Source organism: Coturnix japonica, chromosome 8, assembly GCF_054131305.1.
Source record: "Coturnix japonica strain WE chromosome 8, WE-NBRP24, whole genome shotgun sequence".
Classification (NCBI taxonomy): domain Eukaryota; kingdom Metazoa; phylum Chordata; class Aves; order Galliformes; family Phasianidae; genus Coturnix; species Coturnix japonica.
The window spans coordinates 19,881,744-19,902,014 of record NC_140670.1 but is presented as its reverse complement, the minus strand read 5'-3'; the positions used below and the strand labels follow the sequence as shown (position 1 = coordinate 19,902,014).

At 39.1% G+C, this 20,271-nt stretch overlaps 1 protein-coding gene across 22 annotated transcripts in view; it reads right to left on the bottom strand.

Moving 5' to 3' along the window:
• CPEB3 (cytoplasmic polyadenylation element binding protein 3) overlaps positions 1-20,271 on the bottom strand; it is a 114,691-nt gene that overhangs the window by 64,272 nt on the left and 30,148 nt on the right. For 9 of the 22 annotated variants that reach the window (XR_014948689.1, XR_014948690.1, XM_015866936.3 and 6 more), the window contains one exon: positions 11,720-12,633. Coding sequence is in view for 20 of the 22 variants with exons in the window: in XM_015866936.3 (XP_015722422.2) it covers positions 11,720-12,633 (914 nt within the window). In the remaining 2 variants the exon portion in view is untranslated. Of the gene's footprint in view, positions 1-11,719; positions 12,634-12,862; positions 13,075-14,884; positions 15,010-19,872; positions 19,941-20,126; positions 20,269-20,271 lie in introns of those variants that run through there. The other 13 variants (XM_015866942.3, XM_085554546.1, XM_085554550.1 and 10 more) reach the window with 6 other exon arrangements.

Genomic DNA, 20,271 nt, shown 5'->3' with positions numbered 1-20,271 from the left:
CTTAAGGGAATGAGGACCACAGGCTCTCTCCAGCTGTGCACTTATTTCTAACCATGAGTTGAAGACTCCTGTACAGTCACTGAGAAATGAGGCAATCCTTTTGCAACGGTGTGTTATAGTATAAAAAATTCATTTAATAGCATTCAGTGTCAACTTTGTAATGAACTTCAAAGTTATTGAAGATTTTGTATATGCAGCCAAGTAGGTGAGAAATGCATTCAAATAACTGCTATACCTTTGGATTTTATGACTTTAAATAATTCAGAATAATTGCATTAAAATAAACCAATTTATCTAAGGATGGCAAGAGACATGCAAATTATTGTTTATTTTTGTGAGCTGAAACCCACTCAGTACAGGGGAAATTTAGTTTACATTGCTCCAGACAGTGAGAAGATTTTCAGATAAGAGCCATCCAGTTTGCAGCTCTCCTATTGTAATAAGGATTGACAGGCACCTTAGCAGATTTTGTTATACGAAAAGAACCAGGATGTTCAGCCACTTAACCACAGCCAGGGAAACTGTAACAAGTTCAGAGGTAATTACTTAAACATCAAGTGTTTTGGAAAGCCCATACACATGGACAAAATAATTATAGAAGTATTACAAGAATACAATACTGTGTATATCTGACTGGTTAAAAAATAAGTGCAGTTACTGAAGTAGGATGTGAAATCATAGAAGACAAATGTTCTTTCTAGTTTCTACAAATGAAATTCATAGATATCTACAAGAAAGAAAACGTAGAGCTAACAGCATCACACAGTAACTACGCAATATTCTAGGGTATGATTTCTGGTCAAGATCCCTTCAACGTGCAGGAGACCAGCTCATCATACAGAACCAACCTAATGAATCTGAAGAACTGAAGCAAAGCAGGATAATATTTAATATTACTAACTACAAGGTCATAGGAGAAAGGACTCAGTTATCAGCATAAACTGGGACCTCAGTAACAAGAAAGGACAAAAAGCAGAAAGAGTTACTAGTAAATTTCATAACAACTACAAACCACAAATAGAAACGCAACTGTGAAAAGGTAAAAACCAAAAATAACAATCCAGGCTGCATGAAAAATGGTACTTCTGGTATGTTTGCATCAGTCTACATCTGCATTCATATTTTATATAAATATATATATTTATGTATTATCGTTGTATAGTCTCTGTTATTGTCATTCACTTGTGTGTCTGACAGAGCTAAGGAATGACCTGTTTTGAAACCTATAGCAGCTTGAGTTTATATTCAAACAAGGTGAAATAGAAAGGGAACTTTTGAGTTTCTTTTTTTTTAAAAAAAAAAAAAGCTTTCCAAACAAACTGTAAAATTTATTGCAATCCATTTTAAAGAAGTTGTAAATGGAATGCAGGAAGTCACTCCTGCCTTGCTTAACAAGAAAAAAAAAAGTTATATAAGTAATTTTCTATTTCTACTTTGTGAAACCACATCAGAAGAATGTGATCCTGCTTATACAAGGGCAAAGAGACTCTCTACAGAAGCTCTGCTGACAACTTTGGTTGATTCAGTTTCTCAGGTATCACAGGTACAGTTTCATTTACTAGCAGATAAAAGCAGCAGGGATGACCGAGCTGAGGACCCTTCCTAATGCAGTGTGAAATCCAACCTTACATTTGCAATATTTCATTAGTTGAAATGCTCATCTACAGAAGGTGATGAGTTACACTGTCATCTTGAATAGCCATATATGAACACACCACAACTACACTTTCATTTTACATTATTAAAACTCTGAATGTGCTTTATTCTCCCTACTGCAGTTACCTACTACTAAAAACCTCATCAGCTTTATGAAAACCTCTTTCTGTTACTGTGAGATGTGTCATTTCAAAAACCAAATAATTCAAAACAATGAAACATGAAGAAACAAATGAGCGTAGAAAGAGTATACAGATTGGACTCGCTTAAAGCTAAAAAAAAATTACACCAGACTGTCACTGTGATCATTAATTCAAAACTAAAAGGAATCTTTATAAGTAGTTTAAAGAAAAGAAAATGTCAGCAATACAAAGCATACCATAAAAATGTCAGATTTGGTTATTATAGATCTCTTAGTGGTTACTAAGAACATAAAAGATATTATTATTATTGGGGTTTTTTTGCTTTTGTTTTTTTCTTTACAAGCCATCTGCTAATGGGCTGGACCCTAATAATCAGATAATACATTAATCATTTATTAACTCCTTACAAACGTGTAGTTGCTGTAAAGGTCATGTAGGAAACTGAAACAAAAATAGCTACCATTGGTTCATTTTTTAATGCATTTCACAAATCTCCTTCACAAAGTAAAACACTGTGTTACAGGATCCAGCTAAAATAAGCTCTGTTCTCAGTGGAGAACACTTCCTTGTCAGACTACAGCAAACACAGTAGAATAATACATTAAACTTAATGTTTCTGAAGGGTGAACATTGGCTGCTGGAAAGATATAGATGGCCATGAGACACCATACTGCTACTTTTCTACCATATTTCCAACTGCTTAACACATGATAAACTTTAGTGTTCTGACTCTAATTCTAGCTTTCTGTGTAATAAACTAAGCAGACACACAGCCGCCTGGACCTTATTTGATGCACGATTATGACATACAAAACCATGCTCAGTGATTCAAAATGAACTCTTTGTGCTTGTACATATAACATGAAAATGTTACTGAATATATGAAAAATGTTCCTTGAACATAAGCACAAACATTTGCTTAGAAAAAGGGTTAAATTTGCCAGTTATTTTTTCAGAACATAACACTGCCATTTTCATACTTAATGGGATAGCTGAGAATTTTTTTTTTTTTTCCAAGCTAACAGGAAGGATATGGGGGAAAAGAAAAAAAAAAAAAAAAAAAAGTTAGAAATAGAAAAGGCCAACAGAAAAAAGGAATGATTGGATGATGGCAGTCATGGCAATGGAAGGCAGATGATCTAACATGCAATGCATTGTGTTTAGATATAGTAATTTAACAGAGCAATTTCATTCCAATTCCTGTTCCTAAATTTAGTTCATCTACATATACAGTGTAAATAAACTAGACAGCGTGATGAGGAAGAGTACCAGTTCTTTAGCTACGGTTTCAACTTGAATCCTCAAAACAAAGTCAGACTCACTAGGTTGTCCTTCATAATTCTTGCAATGTAGAAGATGCATAATCATTCCAGACAATATTTAGCTCTCATAGAGTGAGTGAAGATGATTCAGCTTTTGTCTACTGAAGATTACTGGGCCTTGCACTGTAGCTTTAAGTTTTAACACATTGAGCAGAACAGGGAAGGCCAACTCAAATGGGAAGCTTCAGTAAGAAAAAGGGAAACAAAAAGCAGGAACAGAAAGAAGTAGAAGAAGGGAAGTTTGAAAGGAATGGAGTTGAACTGTTCAAGACAGGATGAAACAAGAACAAGGAGTTATGTCCACAAAACTCACACTTCACCCAAAACCCTGACAGGAACCTCATACATCGAATACCTCTGAAACCTACTGGCAGGTGTGTGCTCCACACACGTTATTTTCATTAACCCTGTTAATGCAAGAACAGTCTGTGGTATTGATCAAAAGACTACAATTTGGTTGATGAATCATATGAATATCGTCATAAAATAGAAGACTACCTTTGGTTTTGCTTATACATTTTATGCTGCTCTAAAACATGTAAGAGAACTCTGAAATTTGTAAAGCCATACAAAAAGAGCACATTGCTTGGGCAATTTACATTGTACCATTCTGCAATAATAATTAAGTATATGGTACAAATAATTTTTCCAACACAACTTTTTTCAGCCAGTGTCCAGAAAGGACCTTCAAAATGATTAAAGTTTGTCTATAGAAGCTCTAAGTTGTCATGTGCACAATTTGGAAAATGTATAGAGAACACCACAGAAAGCTGAAGGAAAAAGTGGATCTCATTCAAAGAAATAAACTATTTTTCTCATTTTATCTAATGAAGAGTTAGTAATTCTTGAATAATCACTCCTCAACTTAAACTAGAACTGTTCGCATGTAACAGTTTGTTTTCTTCACTTATTGGTGCTAGTCTGCGATTAAGACAAGCAGCAAACAAGGACAGTCCATGGATGTTCTGCTTTGAATAAAGAGCAAGGTATGCTAAGTATTTCAGAATCAAAGCTTTTTAGTGTTCTCTGAACGTGTGAAGAAAGTGATTTCACCAAGCAGTGCCTTAAAAACAGAAATGACACCACCTCTTCTCCCAACACTAATGGAACAGAGGAGATCAGCATCTGTCTTTATACGGACAGTGCACAGTGCTTCCATAAAATCTAAGAATAACTGAGTTTTTTTTTAATCTGAGATTATTTTGAAAGGCATACAATTAAAAGACAAAATCATATTGAATAATGAGGGAAAAGAAGTTATCGATCTGCTGTTTTACAAATAATACTGTCAACAAAGATGGAATCTTGTAATTAAAGTTTATGAAGACAAAAACATTGACCAAGTGTTAAGATAAACAGGAATATTTCCTGCAGTATTTCACCACTTGTCTTTTGTAAATTCTAAAGTTTACAGGTAATAATAAGAGGATGGCACAAATGAAAACCTATTTCTATAAACAAAAACAATGCATTCATCCATTTTCAAACACCTACTTATTAGTAGTATATATGTGCAGTTTTCTAGTAACCATTGCTTAAAAGCAACCCTTCTGCACTTGAATTTCTACTAAAAGGAACAGGAAAACTAAATAAAGAAAAAACAATGAAAAAATGTGGGACTTCAAATTTAGTTACCAACTGTAAAATATGTCACAATAGCCTAAAACCCAAAGATTCTGGACATTGCTCTGATGCACCTGCCAGACAATGAAAATGGTGAGCAATTAAACTTCCACCTGCTTAAAACTACTTTTACAGTAAGTATGAAAAGAAGCAAATTATGTTAATAACAGCTAAACCCACTTTATCAATGCAGTTCTCAGGCAGATGTTATTGAATGTCATCAGAGCTCGTTTTCTGAAGAAAGTGAATTTATACATACACAATCACATAGAGATATGTATGCACATATGCATTTTATGTGTATTTATACACAATGCTAACATTACTAGGAGTAAAAAATTGGCCTAAAGCTTTGCAGTATGCATTGCTTACTGTATATTGTACATTTCACTATATACTGTATAGTGAATATTGTATATTCACTATATACAGTATATTTCACTCATATCACTGGCTAGAGGGAACAAAACAAACTAACAAACAACCTCTAAATATACTAGACATTTAGGAAGCTTCCTTGTATAAGGGAAGTTCTAAGTCCACATAGCAGCAGGAGTCCAAAAAGAAATTCAGCCAACTTTATGCTGAGTCAACAGGAATTAGAAAATTCTGCTTCCTGCCCTTCCTGAAATTTCATTTCCATCGCACCATACTGAACAAGTAGGCTGAGATAAGAAGTGGAAAAATCCTACTTGGGGTAGCACAATTTAAAACTGAGCACTTAATTGGGCTTGCAATAGGATAGAAAACTGATCGTCCCTGAGCATAGGCAGAACCTTCTACCTAATTCTACTTCTATTCCACCCAAAGATTGTACAGAATTTCTTTACTCAGATTCTGATATCTTCAATTTTCAGCAAGTAATTGCAAACAACTATTACATACAAATAGTTTTTTATATTTATTTCTGTTGAGAGTTGAGAGACAGAGCAGGGGAAATAGAAAAGAATACATTTTGCCCATTAAGTCTGGTAACTGCCACTATGCTAGCAGCCTTAAGCAGATCCTTCTTAAATAACATATTATAGGTTACAAAAGCAAAACTGCATGATTACTGGGGGAAGAAAAAACTGAAGACTGTAAAGGCTTTTACGATGATCTTTTGTATATGAATAGTATTTCCAAATTCATAACAGTATCTCAGATGATCAGTAGGAAAAAGAAAAACAAAAAGGTCAGAGTACCTTCGAATCTCTTTCATGGGTCATCACTGGCTGCTTTTGGTACGATGCTTTTCTCTTCAGACTAATTTGAAAGTTTTGGAAAGCACATCAGGCAACCCAGCCTAAGTGAAAACCAGATCTGTACAGTAACTTCAAATTAAGCAGTGCTACCTTTTAGCTTCCACCTTTGATGTGCTTCATCCAGGAAGCATTCAAAGAATCTTAAGGCACAGGGGACTATTTTACCAAACGTGAAGAAACGGAAATGTTCATCCACACAGCAAACTTCTGGAAATTTTCTCCTTGAAAATCACCTCAGCCAGGAAAACCATGGTTTTCCATATCTCTCTGTCTGATATTCAATTCACAAAATCTGCCTTTAGTCAATAAACAAATAAACCCGGGGAATGCAATCCAAGAAAGAAACCAGCAAAATAAACCACATGGTCTTCACCTAATTTACCTCACAAAGGCAGATCATTCCTACAACAAAATCACTGATCCACTGTACTATATTAGGACCTCCAACATCTTTGAGGAAGTTCTGTCTACCAATAGACTTGCTGAGACCTTCACCTGCATATTGAACTTACACCTTCACTCTACCTTCATTAATTCTGAGTGAGAACTTGAATGTGACTCAATTGTTTAATTAAAATCAAAGGCAATCAGTAATTAATACTCAAATCATCACACTTTAAATATTAAACAGCAATGCATTTGTTATTCTGCACTGTTATTGCTTAATTTATTTGAAAACACAAAAAATTCAATCAAATATTTAACAAAAAGTTTAATATAATTCATAATATGAAAGTTAGAACGTCATGTCTCAGTCATAACTTTTACGCTGATAGATTGCTGAGATCACATAACAAGGATTCTCACTCCTGAATGTTCAGAATCAGTCTACTTTAGCTGTTATTTATGTCCAGTGAAACAGTAACACCAGAAGCATGTCAGAAGGCAGGAGAGGGCAGGAGTAAAGCAGAAAATCCAACTAAGTTATTTCCACAAGTACAGCTATGTCTTCTGCATCATTTTTGTTTGCTTGTTTCACAATCACAGACTGTACTTATTTATTATCAGATAAGAAAAAAAAATAAAAAAATTAGACTGCACTAGTCTAATAAGAAGAAATAGTTTTCAAGACAACGATAGTGCTACTGTTACCAATATAGTTACCTACTATACTGTCAAGAAGCCAGCAGATAGAGTGTCAAATTTAGAACGGGGAAATAGCATCTATATGTAACTTTTAGCTGGGGAGGAAAAAAAAATAATAAAAAAAAAATCTAGACTTGAAGTCTTTACATTTTCAACACTGAAATTAATAAGGTATTTAATATTTTTTCCCCAGAAGTAGAAGACAATTACTCTGTGCATGATTCTACTGTATGTGCATTTATATACGTGTGTGTGCACATACATAGTTTATTTAGAATATGAACTTGCAGTGGAGTAAAGACATGCATGGACTAGCATGACAGACCCGAAGAAACATTTCAAGAAAACAGCCTCCTATCAAGCTGTCTATTAACCATCAAAAGAAAATCACATCAGAACTACCAGCAGTATCCTGTAGCCATTTCTTTGGTCTTCATTTCACTCACCAAGCAGCTCCTATGTGTTTACTACTACACACGATAAGGTACTTGAACCTAATTACTGTACCTAAATACATAAATATACATACTAACACAGATTTCTGCATCTATAAACATATTTATACTCCAACCAGCTTCACGTTTCAAGTCTTATTTTGATTAAAACATGTACCTTGTAAAATTTACCTTCTTATTTCAGCTGTATGAAAGCCAGCTCCTATTCAAATTCCTATTTCATTTTTTAAATTCTTTTTTCAAAAACTGAAAACAAGTAGGCCAAGACAGTTTTGTCGTTATTATCTCTGATCCCTAGCTATTAACTGGCTCTGCAAAAGAAGGCCCGTTGAAATTATCTTTGCCCACAGTCAATTGCCTATTATTTATTTTTATTAGGGATGTATTTATCAGTAAAGCTGTCAAGAATGACTCGACACACGCCAGAATCTTCAGAGCACTAAATTGCTATGCAGTTTTTAAATCTACAATTTGCTATTATGCATTTTTTGATGCTTTCTAAAAAACATTACTGGGAAAGAAGCAGATCTAACAAAACTTGTGTAAATTCTGATAAATGTTTCATTTATTTGCTATAGTGTTATTGTTCTATTAAAATCCCACATGGTAGACTTCTTTAATTAACATACTGGCCTCCAAACATTTAATTTCTTCTCTATCTTCTCCACAGCAATGGAGCATGCTTTCAAGGATCTATTTCAGGCACTATCAATCCTCCTAACCCCACAAGCTGTGTCACAGTATATTTGTACAGAAAAAGCCAAAAGAAATACACTATTTACTTGAGAGAACTGAAGGAAAAGAGAGTTCTGGGAGCAACTCAGAAGCATGAGATGACAATAGCTCTCCAAGCTCTACTGTGAAAAGGAACTGGGCCCAAGGACAATCAGTTAATGCCAACCTCAAACACCAGAAATGAGGATAACCTGGCACAATGGCAAATGCTGCTTCTCATCACATGACAAACACAAGAGGTGAATTTGGCCTAAACCACCTGTAAGACAAAGAACATTCAGAACAGATTGGCTGCCTTTCTGTGTTTCAAATCTGGCCTTGTTCCACATCTATTCCCACAGTCTTATCTCCAACTCTTATTTGCTACAGTACATTTAATTCCATACCAACTGCCCTTTTTTGTTCTTCTTTACATCTATCAGCTTTGTATCTTCAGGGGTTTTTGTTTTTTGTTTTGTTTTTTAATACAATGCAATCCATTTTTCTCAGTATACATCTTAAAACAGTTTGCAGCACTGATCATGACTCAGATGCCAGCAGCATTCCTCTCCATTGATACTTTATGTGCTCTCGTAATTCAGCACAGGTCCTCCAAGCTTGGAGGCTTTTACATACAAGGCACACTAATCTATTACTCAAATTCAGGGATAAAGACACCTGGCTTATTTCTCTATACACGGGTTCATTAGAGAAACATCACACAATTCTATTTTTTTTTCTACAGAATTAAATGAACCAGGAGTTGATTCCAACTATCTTCAAATATTACAAATTCAGAATAGGAATCCTGAATACAGAAGTCTTCTACAACAAATTTTTGATAATTAAAATCTGAACTGGAAAAAAAAAGTATCACTGTTAATTCCAACAGTGAACACATTAGTTTCCTTTTGATTCAGAACACCTTGAGCTTCAAGATTCAAGATTAACTAAAAATTTAAAAAGATTACATAATGTCAACAAAAGGTAAAATAAAGGGTTAGTATAAAGAACGTACTAATTTTTACTTGCATGGGAAGTTTACTGGAAGGTATTTCATAAGCAAATTAAAAACAACAACAAAAACTTCAGTTCTGAAGAGTGGCAGATGTACATGGACAAACCTGCCAGAATTACTTGATAGTGCTGACAAGCAGTACTTACTGTGTCAACATATTGCCCAATTTCTATGAGGAAAAACAAACAAACGCAACCACAACCCAGGCAGCAAATATTACATTCATATGAAACTCATTTTATCAATGTAAATTTGAACTAAACAGTTGCTTCCTATCAGAAGTACAGTTTCAAGATTTCTTTGGTAATTTGTGAAGTCTAAGGGCAACTGGCATTAATGCAGATCGCAGCCCTGTATGCAACGTTCAGCAGTTTGTACTAAAAAAAACCTTTGTTTTTTATAGTACAACAACAACATAAAAAACAAACAAACAAAAACAACACAAGCCTTCCGAGTCTCTGAATTCAGACTGGTATTTCAGCTTGTGCTGAAATTAGTCAAAGTATTTGCTTTCGGTTGAACAGGAAAACACAAGATTACATTCAGAAAGAAAGCACATTTCCAGCTTTCTATACTGACTAATACCTTACATCTTCAAAACCTTAATTTTAAAATCAAATGAGCTTTTCTTTAAAGCATTTATCTACTTTCTTCCCACTCTGATGACTAAATACCAGATTAATCTGTGACAATTTCTAGCCACAATAATAAATATCTCCTTAATGAATCCACAACTTTACGTATCACGTTGACCAAAGCACCAAAATAAGATCATATATTCTTGCTTGTCCTATTAAATATGCCCAAGTTTGTAACACCTTAAAGGGTGATAAATAAAAGAGTAATTGTAAACTGAAACATCTGACACTCCTAAAGAAATGACTGAGTGACTCTGCACTAGAGAGTTCTGTGCAACATAATAGCTTCACCAGGCACATTGTATCTGAAGTATAACCTTTCTCCCGACTTCAGAGCTAGAGACATTGCCCAGCAGTTTACCAAAAGACACTCCGCCTTAATTTGGGGTAGCCAATAAAAAATTAGCAACTCTCCCTTTAAATAGAATGAAGCAGCAAAATGAAATATCAGGGCTGAGTATAAGATACTCTCTTTGAATGGGACTAGAAAGTGCACAGGAATGCATATATCTTAATTCAACAATCTCTTAAACTAATGAGTGGGGTTTGTCTGTGTATTTGTTTGCTTTGTTTCCAACACTAAGTGTCAAGCCAAAGATTATTCATACAAAGCTGATCTGTTACAAATGTTTGGGAGTTCATACCTCACTGAGAAATCTAGTACTTTAAAATAAAGCATACACAAATGATTTCACTTCATTCCAAAACAGGAAATTTTTATATATTTGAGACTAAAAATGCCAGCCTGGCAGAAAAGAGCAATCCACTTCACCTTGTATAGATAGAACTGCAAGTGCATGCCCTGCTTCTTTCAACTTAAAATGGATTTCACACCATGACAGGTTTCGTTCTGCATTAAAATTGCAAATCTTCTGTGTGGCCCAGTTTCAGCTGCAATTGATCTGCTTTGTCGTCATAGATAAAAAAAAAACAAAAACAAAAAAAAGCACCAGCACACACTGAAGGGCACTGCAGCTTTAAATATTTCAGAGCTATGTAGCTAGTAAATAGACTCCATTGCAATATGGCTCTGAAGGTCGTGTCCTATTGTCTCTTTTTTCTGCAAATACTTTGAACAGCATGAATTAGTTTATTTTATACAATACCTCCCTGCCATTTCTAAATCACATCAATTGTAGTGGGTATTTCCTTACTGGAAAGGACAGATATGGCACTCTCCATACACACCCACGCTGCTTCTAGATGTATTCAAAACGTCCACCATGAATATAACAGCACAGGGATATATATCAGACATACACAGCTTCTCTCATATATACCTTATATGAACAGATACCCCTGTTAAATGCCCCAGCATAAAGACAAGTAGTTATTTCAATGGTGATAAAATAATTGACTGGATTTCAATCCCAAAAGCACCTTTGGTTAAAATTAACACGTCAGTTAGAATTCTGAAACAAGCAATTTTAACGTCTCCTGCTTTTCTCATATATGGGAGAAACCCACCGCCCCCCCCCCCCCAAAAAAAAAATAAAATAGAGAACACAGACTGCCAAAGCTGCCTTTCATGTAGGAAGGCTACTACCTTTCTAATGTACAAGCAAACAACATCAACGGTAAAGCCAAGTCATGTTTAAGAACAGATTATAAGAACAATGACACTGTTAACATCAAGCCAAAATTAGGAACCTCTGTGTATGCACTCCCTGGGACCAAGCTTATTTCTTTTATATGGGATGACTATTCAGTGCAGACATGAAGTATGAAGATGCCTCTCAGGTAGAAAAGTAACGTGAAATATACCCCTGCAATAAAATACAAATGTGTGATAGCTGTCACCATATAGAAGGTACATTTACCTGAAAAGGCAACAGATTGTTGCCATTGTCCGTCCTGAACGCGTTGTCTTCCATCCAGGATTTGGGGGTTAAGGGTGCAGCCCGTGGGAACTTCGGAGGGGCAATGACATTGCTGGAGAATGGTTTTTTAAGGGGTGAAATGGGATTGAGGGGGGAGGGTACGCCGACCCCCACTCCCACGCCAACCCCCACTCCAACTGCCCTTCGAGGGTCCCTACCAGCCTGCAGCCCACCCCAAGGGTTGGAAGGTGTACTCCAAGCTGCGTTTTGATGGTTATTCCAGCTGGAGGAAGAAGAAGAGGATGCAGAGGAGGAAGACGGTTTACTGGTCATGATGGGCTGATGGCTGTAAGCAGCATTTCTCTGGGCAAAAGGTGCCTGATTAGGGCTCACGGGTGACCTCCGCTGCTGCTGCTGCTGCGCTTGCTGCTGCTGCTGCTGATGTTGGTGGTGCTGAGTCTGAGCTAGGCCAATTTGAGGAGAGAAAGTGCCACCAAATACTGGGTTGACATGGTGCGGAAAATTCTGGAAAAGCATTGTTCCATTGACCGGAGTAATCCCCTGGAAAAAGCTATCATCCACTGTGTTTGTGGTCCCCGTCGACCAGGTGCTGCCGAAGGAGGGAGACAAGGAGGTGCCGGCTGCAGGTTCTTGTTGAGGCTGGTGAAAGCTCAAGCCAGGCAAAATGGGAGACTCCATCTGCATCTTCTCCTTGCTATTTTGGGAAGGAGCTGATGTGCCGATACTAGTCACTGAGCTGTTGTCTTCTGGCTTGGGCGTCTCTGACGAGATGGGCGTAGAGGGGGCTTCTGCTGAGTTTGGATCTTGCTGCTGCTGTTGCTGCTGCCGCTGCTGCTGCTGGGGCTGGGCTTTGCTTTTGTCCATCAGTAAATCATCCTGCATGGTTTGCGCAGCTGAAACAGTAGGGGAAAAAACCACAAAGACAGATTATTAGCATTGTCATTCATAGCACAAACGAGGCTGCTTTAATCATTTGCCGGTCAAAAATCTCCTCCTATTAGTAGTGCTATATGCTACAGCAAGTTGCAAGGCAAACCCGTAATCTTCCCCCTCCCCCATTTAGGAACATGTAAGCTTTGATCATGCTAGATTGCCTTGAAAATATATTTTAAGATGCTTCACCCTTTTTGATGCCTTGTTTCCCTTCAGTCTAAATGAGAGATGTGCTTATAGGGCAGAGATATACAGCAATTTCGCCACGTCTCTTTTCTCTTACACCGGAACTCAGAGCTCTCACCCTGCAATGAGAAACTGATTCTGGTTCCTGTTTTTCCAAGCACCCTCCTCCTCCTCCACCTCCTCCCCCTGGCTATTTGCATACGTCAATAAATACTGCTGCGTCCTTCAGCAAGGTTAAAGAGACACCAGTCTCCGCTCTTCTCCACCCCCTTTCCGATGAGGGCACCTTTAAAGGAGCCGGTACCCATTTCCCAAGCACGCAGCCAGGCTCTCCGGCCAGCACAGCCGTGCTGGGACCGCGGGGACGGGGAGCGACCCTGCGGCGGGGCCGGGCCGGCAGTGCGGGGAGCAGCGCTGCCTCGCCGCAAAGGCGTCCCGCTCTATTGCCTTCGCCAGAAAACCGTCGGTCATCTGTTCGTAGGGAAATATAAGGCCAAAAGGAGCAGATCAGGGAGGTGCTATTCGGCTGTAACGCTCCTGATGCTTTCAGAGTGAAAAATTAAAATGAGGTTAATCCCAATGCTTTAAGTAGAAACATGGCCATCTTTAGATGCACAAGACAAAGACTAGTGATGGAATTTATTTGCTACATCCATACGTAAGCTTAAACTTTTAGAAGTGAATGTACATAGCATGACTGAGTCTTATAGCTGATAGAAGAGGGAATTCATGTAAAGGAGGGAAGGGACTGGAATTTGATCAATATTTCAAAGCACAATTATACTAATGCAGATGTAGACATCATTGCATGGAACTAGAACAGGATCCTCCGCATTTCACAGACTTCTAGTCAACTGAAGTGATTATTATAAATCTCAAAGGCATTTTGAATGAGCCAAAACCAGTTTTGCAATTAAAGTATGACAAAGATGGTCACCACCAAATGCCGAACTGCATTTCTTACTGAGCTAATCACAACAGCTTGGCCGCACTGTTTTTAGGATTGCTGCTTCAGTGTAACAACGTAAAGTTCAGCCAAACCGATTATCTGGGTAAGAAAGGTGTCAAAAAGCAAAGTCAGTGACTTCTGACAACAGTTTTGAGATGGCTTATCCACACCCTTAGTTCATTATTTTTTAATTCCTACACAGTCATTCACAGACTTTTTGCCTCAAATTAATGTAAGGATATGTTTCTGCTATAAGTTAAGTTACTTGGCTTGCTCCCTAGTATTTCCTCTCTCCATATGAAACAAACAGCAAGGGTTCAAGCAAATGCTACGCTGTGAGACAGCATTAGGGCAAGTTCCCAAGAACAGAGCAAACTATCACATCCAACCAGCAGCTCTGCTGCTGCCAATGGGGCAGGGGAAAACTGGGGGCAGCTTAAAGCAGTGCTGCAGTAAAACCAGAACACACTAAGCTCCACGTAGCTTTCCATGAACTGCATTTATAGCAACATCACCATTACTCCTAGGACTGCAGAAAATTACTGAGAGTAAAAGCATAATTGCTTATCCCTTCTCTGTATAAAATTATATTGAGAGAAACATACAGTAGCTGAGATGTTACAATTCTGTCATCAGTAAAGTATATTTAAATCAGTTAGTCACCAGGTTATCTATAGTGACTAGCACAGCAGTTGCTTCACACATGTACCTTGACTTGGCCATTTGTTGTTGAACTTTGTCCTAAAGACTGCAAACCACGTCCATTTTCATACTGTTTCTTAAAGGTAAAATCACCACAATTCAACTCTATTGTCAAGGTCAAGACCTACCTTTAACAGCAAAGCCAGTCTGAATGGAAAAACACTGGATTAAAAATAATAATAATAAAAAAAATAAAAAGACTGAGAGGCCACCCATGCCTAACATTGGCTACCAGCAAATAATCAAGAGGTGTTGTAAGTATTTGAGCAAATATATTATCCAGAACAGGAAATCTATTTCCCCACAGCAATACAACCTCTGCTTGCATGCAGTAACCCATGCAGTCGATGCAGAAATTCTTAAGGAACAGTTACCTTTGGATTTTCTGTATCTAAAGCTCAACAAAACAGTGTGTTTATTTTCTTCTCTCGGGTTTGGTGTGTGACAAACAGTCGGCCACTCTGGCAAGAGCACTTTGACAACTGGGAGCTGTCAGCGCATGCTCTGCCACGGCATTCTGGGTTTTGCAGTCCGACGGGGGCGGCGTTGGCCGGCCGAGCAGGGCCTGCAGCGTTGGGCAGCTCAGCTCAGCTCAGCTCAGCTCGGCTCGGGCTGCTGCGCTTCTGCTGCCCGGGGAGCTCGGACAGAAGCAGCTCCTGCCGCAACGAGCTGACGGCGTGTAACGGCAGCTGAGCTGCACGCAGCGCTCCTCAACCCAGAGCATACAGCTACGGGGAGCAGCAATCAGTAGCCAAAGGGGTGCTTCCAGTATTCCCAAAATACCTTCAAATCTCCACATTTATGTACAAGGAATTATTTACAAGATGTTATAATATTAAAAAATAATAATAATAATTTTTTAAAAAATCACAGCTGTTACAAAGGAGATGGTGCCACGTTGCTTAGCTGTAGGAAACATTAGGGAACCACTCATCACAACACCATTTCTAAAAGCACCCCAAGTCAAACACAAATAGCACAAGTATGAAACTTCAAAGCAAATAAAAATCGGCGCAAGGGCTGTATGATACGAATAACTTTTAAATTAGTGTTTCTTCATTACTGAGCTACTGTTATAACTTAAAATCCTTTAAAGAAAGACAACAGTAATAACCCTACTCAGGAAACTAGCAAACCAACCAAAAAAGGAAGGTAAGCATTTCACTATTTACCATCAGAGCCAACTCCACACTGCAGCTCCTCATTTTAGCTGCCTTCCTTCCACAACCACCATCCACACGTATCTCCTACTTCAATACTCAGCCTGAAAGCAATGGATCTTATCCTGATGTTACAGGTCAGATACAGTCATCAGAATTAATTCTGCAGGCATTTGTATTCCATCTTGCACCAATCCATGACTTATTCTGGATATTTGCTCTGGATAATCAATGGTCTTGATCATTCTGGAAAAGGAATGCTAATGCTTGTATGAAAATCACATAGCAGAAATCTCAAGTGTGAAAGTATCAGTGTTCTATAAAGTTTCAGGCTGTCTTTCCAAGGAATGAAATGCACATAGCTTTATGGCTGAACTCTGAGAATGATAAATTAGGGTAGTTGAAAATGGCTTGTTAAACCACTCTCGTATTTGCTTTCTATTGTCTATTTATGTTGGACCGTGTGGCCCACTAGCCTTGAATTAATGCTGTAATTAAGAGTCTCTGAACACTTGCTCTAACCTGTTTGTACTACACTGAATCATTAAAGGCCAGGAAAATTGCTTTCTGACAGCAGCTGAAAGTACCTAATTTGTTGAAACCTCAGCTAGTACGGGGCTGGCTCTGATCACCGTGCAGCCCCCCTTTATGTCCCTTCTCGCTCCCTGGGTCATTGCTCTGCAGATGCTGTTAAGACCAGTGTGGAAAGAGCCAGGAGGCAGCTTCACTTTGCAGATCAAATATTAAGACGATAAGGAAAGCAATGATGACAGTCACAAACTGAGAAGTGCTACATAACCAAAGAAATTCAAGCTTTACTGGAAGCTTTTGATCCATTACCTACTAGAAGGAAAGCTCTATTTTATTTTATTTTATTTTTTATAACCAGCCAACTGCTTTGTAATTGGAAGATAGTAACAACAGCTGCATCAGAACACAAAAGCTTCATTCAATTTGATACCTGGATTTCTTGACCTGGGCCAGCTCCAAAGACACAAATGTAGGAAAAGCTCAAGTGAGCGTAGCTACCTTAGCTAAGATTGCACTGAGTGCATTTTTGTTTGATAAAATTCATTATTATGTAGAAATTTAAGCCTTCTATAGCTAAAAACCCACACAGGTTTTTTGTCACAAAATGAATATTCCAACTAACTTGAAGGTTAAAGTACATTGATGAAAAACTGAGTTTTACTGGACAAACATTTTTCTCAGTTTACATTTGTCTCATTTGAGCTTAATGGAGGGCTCCTTGTATTTAGAAAGATAGAATCAAGCAAATATGAGCTATAAAGTGATCTTGCCATTTAATTTTATATGCAGTCATTGTAGCAGTTAAAATGCAGTACTGACAAAAGAGAATACTTTCATATTGCCAGATTGCCCAGCTTTTGTAAAAATAGTGAATAATTCCAACAGCTTCAATGCTGACAGATGAACTGTGTTAAAGCGGCGCTGCTGAAACGGACAGGTAAATATTTAATATACATCCAGGCTATTCTAATATTAATTGCTTATCAGTTTCTTTAATAAGCTTAACAAAATTTGTGCAAGTTTGTTATCAAACAATTTAATGTTTTAAAATGTGACTTTCTGCCATAAGTCTGATAGCTAAAAAGCTAATATTATTTTTAGTAGTTTTCATTTAATTTTGTACTTGTCTTCAAGCGTGTAGTTTTATTTCATTCAAAATGGCTGCCACCCACGAGTTCTGCCGTATCCCAAGTGGTAGCAGTCCTCATCCTACACTTCACATTGGCAAAAAGGGGTCCTCCTTAGGGACTTCCCCTCCAGGCTCAAATGCAGCTCCCATCAGGTGAAGGTGAGAGAGCACCAGATGAGTCAGTGAACCAACAGAGAGACTGAACAAAGAGGACTACATTAAGGGATGATATGGAAAACAATAATTGAAAAAAAGAAAGAAAGAAAGAAATAGCTGCAAGAGCCAGCCTGAGGTTCATAGCAGAAACTGCCAATGTAATAAAAAGTAGAAAGAAAAGGAACAGTGAAAGAAGAGAGGGAGAGGAAGTTGAAGGAGTCTGTTGGAGAAGGAGAATAAAGAAAGCATTTGAATGGAGCAGCTGCAAATCCAGTCCTGTTAGAGGGAAAAGATGAGCATGGAATGACAACTTTTGCTCTGTCAGGGAATAAATAAGGAGAGTTATCTCAAATTTAGAAACTGTTGCTTATTTATGTATTTTAATACCACATTTTCTTTCTGAGAGGACAAATTGAGATTCCATACCCTAGGCTGCCTAACTAAGCCTTGAAAGGTGAAAAAGACACTGAACAGGTTTTAGATTTGTAGATTTTTAAGCTATTAGTAGGATGTTAGGAGGTTTTTATATACTGCATATTTCAAAGGAAATATGATGTACATACCTGCCAAGTGTTTACAATGCAACCCAATGCACAAGTTTCAACCACTCATGTCATCCATCCCTCCCTGGCAAGGTCACAAAGCAGCCTGCTCTGTGAGAGGCTGCTCTCAAGCCTCATAGTAACCAGGTGATGATGGATTCCAGTCACATTTCTTTGGGTAACTATTGCCTGTCATTACTGCCAATCACAACCTCGCAGCCTAATCCTCAATGGTAGGTTACCAGCTTATTCTCCCAGCCCCAAGACAAAACACAGAAATTGTACTAATCCCAGAATCCTAGGAATAAAATAGACTTCCTTACTTCTGTTTGTAAGGTTTCAGAATAAATACATAAAACCCAAGCATCTGGCTGGTCTTTCTGATCACTACTTTGACCAGCAGACAGTGCATTGATTTCAGATGAAGTCTAGGAACCATGGACCCTGTAACCAGTACTGCCCTAATATTTCACAAGCAGCTGTAATTGGGAAAGTGGGTATTAGGTTCTCTTCCTGGAAGCAACACCCACATGTTTTACTCATCCTACTGTATGCATAAGACCTCTCAGTACTGCAAGTAAAATTGAATTTCACTGTCCTAAGACAAAGCTCAAAATACATTTTCTTGGACAGGCTGCCAGCACGCTGCCTTCTTCCTACTTGCTTCTGCAGATACTTTCTATAGGAAAAAATAACCAAAATGTAACTGCTTTAGCACTCCTAATGAGGATAGCTTTGGTAATCAGCAAACAGACAACACTGTCCTTATTCTCTGTATAGAATACAGCTTGTAAGTCTAAATACAGATAATAAAAGATAAATGGAAAACAAGACCTGAGAAAAATAAGGTCAGGCACAAAGCAATAGCAAAAACAGAATGAAGTACATAAAATTGGGTCCAACTGCATAACCAATGTATACGTTTGTTCTGTAATCTGACAATGGTGCAGAACTCCACTTTTTTTTTTTTTTTTTTTTTTAACACATATTTTTCTCCCACCAAAGACTCAAAACCGGACTAATTTTCCCTTAGCTACGACAGCAGGGTCAAAGGATGAAGTACATTCTGTGCAGTCTCCTTCCTGTCCTGCCTGATCCCTGCAGCTGTACAGAGCCACCAGGCTAATCCTGCTCAGCTCAAGCCAGAACTGATGTGCACCGAAGAGGGTGCACAGATGTGGAGCTGGCCCAGAAAGGTACCACTGTGTACAGCAAATAAAGTATAACAGAGCAAGATACAAATTACACAAGATTTTGAGGACTGGATACACGCAGCAAAGCTGCAGTTCTCAGATACACATACACATCCATCAAAACTCAATAAGGAAGACCTAAGGCTGATCTTTACCAACCAACTTTCCTAGGAACTGGAAATGTAGTGAGCATCTCTGCAAAGAACAACGCTGCTCTTTGCACAGGGAACACAGCATGATGCAGAACCTCTCCATGTGCGCCAATACCTGCACATTTGGGCTGATGGAGGAGTGGAAGAGGGCCCTAGGGAGACAAACAGCAGTAACTCCTGGGTGTTGTCCACCCCTTTGTTCCATAAAGACTTCTCAGACTCTAAAATTCCAGCTTCTTATGCTGTGCTACCGTGTCTTGACTTCGGAACATACAATGGATTTTCAAAGCCCTAAAGGACTTCTCCATGCTTACGAGCGCTACCACCAGCCGTCCCACAGCTCGCTCAAGGTACCAGCGGCCGCCTGGCCTTTCAGAAGGGCCGCATCCAGAGGTGCCGGGCACTTCCCTCACCGCAGCCTCTACAAGCTACACAACGCGATCGCAGCAGCTCCCCAACACCGCGCGGGGCCTCGCTTCCCCCGGGGCAGAGCCTGCACCTGCCGAACGGGCGGCGGCAGCTCTCTCCCACCTCCTCGCCCGCAGCAGCGGCGCCGCGCCGTTCTCTCGGCCGCCGCCGTGAGGGAGGAGCTGCGGAGCGCAACGGCCGCTCCGTGTGAGGGAGAGCGGAGGCGCGAGGGCCCTTCCCGCCGCTCCCCGCTCAGTGACCGGAGCGGCCGTTGCCGAGGGCGCGGGGCCGGGCGCGGTGCTGACTGTCCCCCATCGGAGCCCTCCACGCGAGTGCGGCCCCTACCTGCCCCGCGCGCGGTGCCGGGCAGCAGTTAGGCGGCGGCAGCGAGAAGCGGCATAGGGAGGGAACCGGGCGAGGGGGCAGCGGAGCCTCGCGGGACCTTTAAGCCCCCGGAGGCGGCGGGACTACACTTCCCGGCGTGCCCGTC